Source organism: Copadichromis virginalis, linkage group LG1 (assembly GCF_057382275.1).
Source record: "Copadichromis virginalis isolate Kocher_CV1m ecotype Utaka linkage group LG1, C_Virginalis_male_GT1.1, whole genome shotgun sequence".
Lineage (NCBI taxonomy): Eukaryota > Metazoa > Chordata > Actinopteri > Cichliformes > Cichlidae > Copadichromis > Copadichromis virginalis.
Window position 1 is genome coordinate 36793447 of NC_140618.1, and position 5260 is coordinate 36798706.

General features: G+C 40.1%; 1 protein-coding gene across 1 annotated transcript; it reads left to right on the forward strand.

The window, feature by feature from the left end:
• The first annotated feature begins 3728 nt into the window (after nucleotides 1–3728).
• LOC146719175 (low choriolytic enzyme-like) lies at nucleotides 3729–4734 on the forward strand. The gene is made up of 3 exons (XM_085460004.1): nucleotides 3729–3837; nucleotides 4089–4170; nucleotides 4602–4734. The coding sequence occupies exons 1-3, from the start codon at nucleotides 3729–3731 to the stop codon at nucleotides 4732–4734; spliced, it is 324 nt and encodes a 107-aa protein (XP_085316130.1).
• Nucleotides 4735–5260: the final 526 nt, after the last annotated feature.

Sequence of the window (5260 nt, forward strand, 5' to 3'; positions counted from 1 at the left end):
ACATCAACACGGGCAAAACTTTTCCTCATGGGTGCCATTTTTGTTGTGGTATACTTTCTTCTCAGGGGTGTGGCATGTAAAAGGGCATTTATTCCCTTCAAGGACCTGAAGCTCCATAAAACACCCCTCCAATAGCCAAACCCATCTGTTCTCTGATTGGATAGTTAAATTTGTGATTGACATGACATTGACCAATCAGATGAAAGGAAGAAAAATAGGGTCAAAATTCGTACTTGTACCTTGAAACTTGAGAGCAGGGTTTCACACTTATTTTTTGGCTAAGTCCACACACAAATTCTTTTTACACATACAAAACTGATTTACAAGTACAAAATATTTATGACCACAATTTTTGCCCATACCATCTGTGCAGTCTGCAGTTCAGCTGAAGAAAGATGTTGAATCTATTTAATTATTGTAGAAAAATAATTGATTTCTGTGCATTTTTTACACATACATTAAATTAAAGTTGATTACATAATCACGAGGCAGAGAGGGGGGGTGGTTCCCTATTTTTTTGATGGGAGTTGGCAACCCTATTAGGTTAGGTTGTTTAATATTTCTACTAAGTACTCTTTAAATTACCAGAATAAGAAGGATTGTGCCGGTTTAAGTTTATTAAATTGATCAGTATTGCTGAACTATGAAATATTTTGGGTGCAGTGTATTTTCTTTGCGTATCGATGTAACAGAATGGCTTTAGTGTTTTGTTTTTTAGAACTTGAGTATGAAATTATAGAAAATGCAGCAAGATATTTATAAAAAACAGTTTTATTGATTATAAAATGGACCATATCGGATTCATATTGGTATTGGCAGATGTGCAAATTTATGATATTGGTATCGTGACATCTCTTGTTTTTACTTTGGTGCAGTCCTGTTTTTTTAAATGCATTAATGGCTAGCTTCTTACAATTTCATCTTTTTTTCGTGCGCTGCTCATTTGGCAAAAATACAAAAAATATCATTAATACATGATTGTGGAAAAAGTCTGTGCTGTGTGTGGACCGATCTCTTTGTGTTTTCATTTAGAAATGCCTTCTCCAAAAATGGGCAGCCCACCATTGTGGCCAAGTCCAATGCTAACCTTATCTTTGGCTATGCTAGCGAGATGAGCGCCAATGACATTGCCCGTGTAAACAAGCTTTATGGCTGCTGGTAAAAGATCGTGAGTAAAATAATAAACCAAATAGAATGACTTTCTTATAGTATAATACTACTATAAGAAAGTCATTCTATTAACATATGAAACACAACGAATAATACACGGCACTCAGTTTGTTTTATGTTTCTTCCATTAACCAGAAGTTTTAAGGACGGCAAGAAACAACCAGAATCCAGACGCTTCAGCTCGGCCTGTTGTCCTGTAAAAATATTGGAAACAAATGTAATATAGAGATCTGAAGTTTATATTTGGAAAGTTATATTCACTTGTTTTTTACAATTATGTGTGATGTTGTTTTAATTTAATATTTAATCTATTTGATAATTATCTGGAAATGCAAATGAATGTCTTTGTGTTGTGACTGTTTTTAACTTTGTTGTTAATGTCAGTGCTTGTAAACTGTTTATTGTGCCTCCAGATAGATGCGTTTGGACCTTCTTCTAAAATAAAAGTACCTGTTAACACATAACAGCCCTTTATTTAAGTCATTAATGTAACACAATTTCTAACTAAAATTATCCCTAAACATATTTAATTGGCTAAGGTTTGGTCATTTTGGTCTTTCTTTTTATATTTTGTCATACACTCAACAAAAATATAAACGCAACACCTTTGTTACTGCTCCCATTCCCCATGGGATGGACGTAGAGACCTAAAATTCATTCCAGATACACAATATAACCATCCCTCCCAAACAGTGGTCACAAATCAGTCCAAATGTGTGGTAGTGGGCACATCTGCCATATTGAGATAATCCATCCCACCTCACAGGTGTGCCACATCAGGATGCTGATCTGACATCATGAGTAGTGCACAGGTGTACCTCAGACTGCCCACAACAAAAGGCCACCCTGGAATGTGCAGTTTTGTCTCACAGCAAAATGCCACAGATGCCACAAGCAATGAGGGAGCGTGCAATTGGCATGCTGACAGCAGGAATGTCAACCAGATCTGTCGCCCGTGCATTGAATGTTCATTTCTCAACCATAAGCCGTCTCCACAGGTGTTTCAGAGAATATGGCAGCACATCCAACCGGCCTCACAACCGCAGACCTCGTGTAACCACACCAGCCCAGGACCTCCACATCCAGCAGGTTCACCTCCAAGATCGTCTGAGACCAGCCACCCAGACAGCTGCTGGAACAATTGGTTTGCACAACCAAACAATTTCTGCACAAACTGTCAGAAACCGTCTCAGGGACGCTCAACTGCATGCTCGTCGTCCTCATCGGGGTCTTGACCTGACTCCAGCTCGTCGCCGTAACAGACTTGTGTGGGCAAATGCTCACATTCGATGGCGTCTGGCACGTTGGAGAGGTGTGCGCTTCACGGATGAATCATGGTTCACATTGTTCAGGGCAGATGGCAGCTGAGAATGTCCCAGTTCTTGCATGGCCAGCATACTCACCGGACATGTCACCCATTGAGCATGTTCGGGATGTGCTTGACCGGCGTATACGACAGCGTGTACCAGTTCCCACGAATATCCAACAACCTCGCACAGCCATTGAAGTGGAGTGGACCAACATTCCATAGGCCACAATTGACAATCTGACAGACTCCATGCGACGATGTGTTGCACTGCATGAGGCAAATGGTGGTCACACCAGATACTGACCGGTTCTGGGTCCCCAGACCCCCAATAGCCCAAAAAACTGCACATTCCAGGGTGGCCTTTTGTTGTGGGCAGTCTGAGGTACACCTGTGCACTACTCATGATGTCAGATCAGCATCCTGATGTGGCACACCTGTGAGGTGGGATGGATTATCTCAATATGGCAGATGTGCCCACTACCACACATTTGGACTGATTTGTGACCACTGTTTGGGAGCGATGGTTATATTGTGTATCTGGAATGAATTTTAGGTCTCTACGTCCATCCCATGGGGAATGGGAGCAGTAACAAAGGTGTTGCGTTTATATTTTTGTTGAGTGTATTAAAATACAGAAGGAAAATTAAAAGTAATGTAAAATTTAACATCATGGCTCTTGTCACTAAGTATTTAAGTCAATACCTTATAGAATATCAAAATGTGCAATTGAAAATTTATTTTTACACATTTTTTTAAGTGATTAAAATCGTGTCCAGAGTTTTTGTCAACACCATCAGATTTTTTTAAAAGTACAAAAAAATCTGGAATTATTGTGGGTAGCTTACACTCTGAGGACCCCTTACCACTTCCTGTTTGATACACATGCCATGAGGTCACTGCTATGATAATCTTTTTTATTTTATTTCATTTATGGCATACCTTTCTGATAAAACTCTGTATCACAACCATAGTCCGTCAACACCAAAGTTGATGTAATCCAAGATTTAATTATTTTTTTTTTGTAGAAAGAGCTTAATTTAGGAGGCTTGTAGAGGCCATAAACAAATGATGAAAAACAAGATGACTTCTGTCAGAAAAATGTGTTATGAGAGAAAGTCGGGTATTTTGTCAACACCATCAGATACCTATAATAACCTGTCTTTCTGATTTCACTATGTGTACATCAGGTGTTCATCCAAAGTGGGCCGTCGGGGGGGAAACAGGAAATCTCCTTGAAAAAATCCTGAAAATGGCCACTGTACAACATGAGGTTCTCCATGCTCTGGGCTTTCGCCACGAGCACTCTCGCTCTGACAGAGACAAGCACGTCTACATCCACACTGAAAACATCGAGCCAGGTCAGCTCAGCTTGGGTGTATTTTTATGTGCTGTACAATGAATGCAGATGTTGCTAAGTTACTTTAAAATGTCTCATTACAGCCTTGCTTCCCAGGAAAATGAAATGCTCCTGCTTAGATTTTGTGGCATTTAATGAATAACGAGACTCTCCATGCAACCTAAACCTGGAAAAAGATTTGGAGGTTGGAAGGCAGCTGAGAAAACCAACATTCGTGTTTAAGTCTTTGCTCTTTTTTCAATTCCTGTGCAGGACACGAACACAACTTCAAGAAGGTGCAGACTAACAACTTGGAAACTACTTATGACTTTAAATCTGTCATGTACTATAGGAAGTAATTCTTTGTGTGAATCCTTACATATGTATTTTCAGGAGTAAATCAATGTCAAACTTGGTTTCTTAAAGTGGAGTCACAGGATTTGCACAGACTTTCTTTGTACAGCATGCGGCCCATTTTTTTCCTGGAAAATTTGACTAAAAGTGTCAGAACTAGTTACTATGAATAAGTTTAATTCAGCTGACAAAAACAGTCTTCTCGGTAAGTGTGAGTGTTCCTAAATTTGCATAGAAATTGGTGCAAAACTTTCACAGACTGACACTACATTAAGTCATTGCATTAGCCTACAAAAAAACAGAGAGAGGAAAAATAATATGCAGGAAAGAATTCCTAATAATCTTACCTCCTTAATCATAAATATCCCTGATATACGTATGTGTTTGTGTTCCCTTACTCTTTTTAACAAACATGTTTTTGTTTTTCTTTAGACATGCCTTCTCCAGAAACCGGAGTCCAACCATTCTTGCTCGGCCCAGACATAAGCTCGACTTTGGACATGGCAAACAGATGAGTGCCAAAGACATTGCCCGTGTAAACAGACTTTACAAGTGCAGTAAGTGAAAAGGTAAAAACTATGTCACTGTAAACCTTTCTCTATGACATTTTCTTATTTTATGTGAGAAACCCAGTGAATGTGTGACAGTACTCATTGTGTTGTATTGTTAAAATGCCACGGACCCGAGTCCTCCAGAGCCGGGTCCGTGAGCAGTGTGGACTTTTGTTGTTGTTGTTGTTGTTATTATTATTATTATTGTTATTACTATTATTTGGTGTATGTGTGTGCACTGTTCTGCTGTCTGGGGTTTTGTTCCATGTGTCTATGTATAGGGAGGTGTGTGTGTGTGTGTGTGTGTGTGTGTGTGTGTGTGTGTGTGCGCGCGTGCGTGCGTGCGTGGTTGTGGCTGTAAGGCCGGGCTACAGGCACTGTCAGGCCTGTGGATGACTGGCCACGCCCAAGGAGGATGCCACACACCTGGAGCTGATCAGCGTCAGTGGAGGGAGCTACTTAATCCCGGAGAGCAGCCATTTGGCTTTTCTACCTTTAAAACCCGGAGAGCAGCCAAATGGCTGGTAGGCTTTTAGCTAA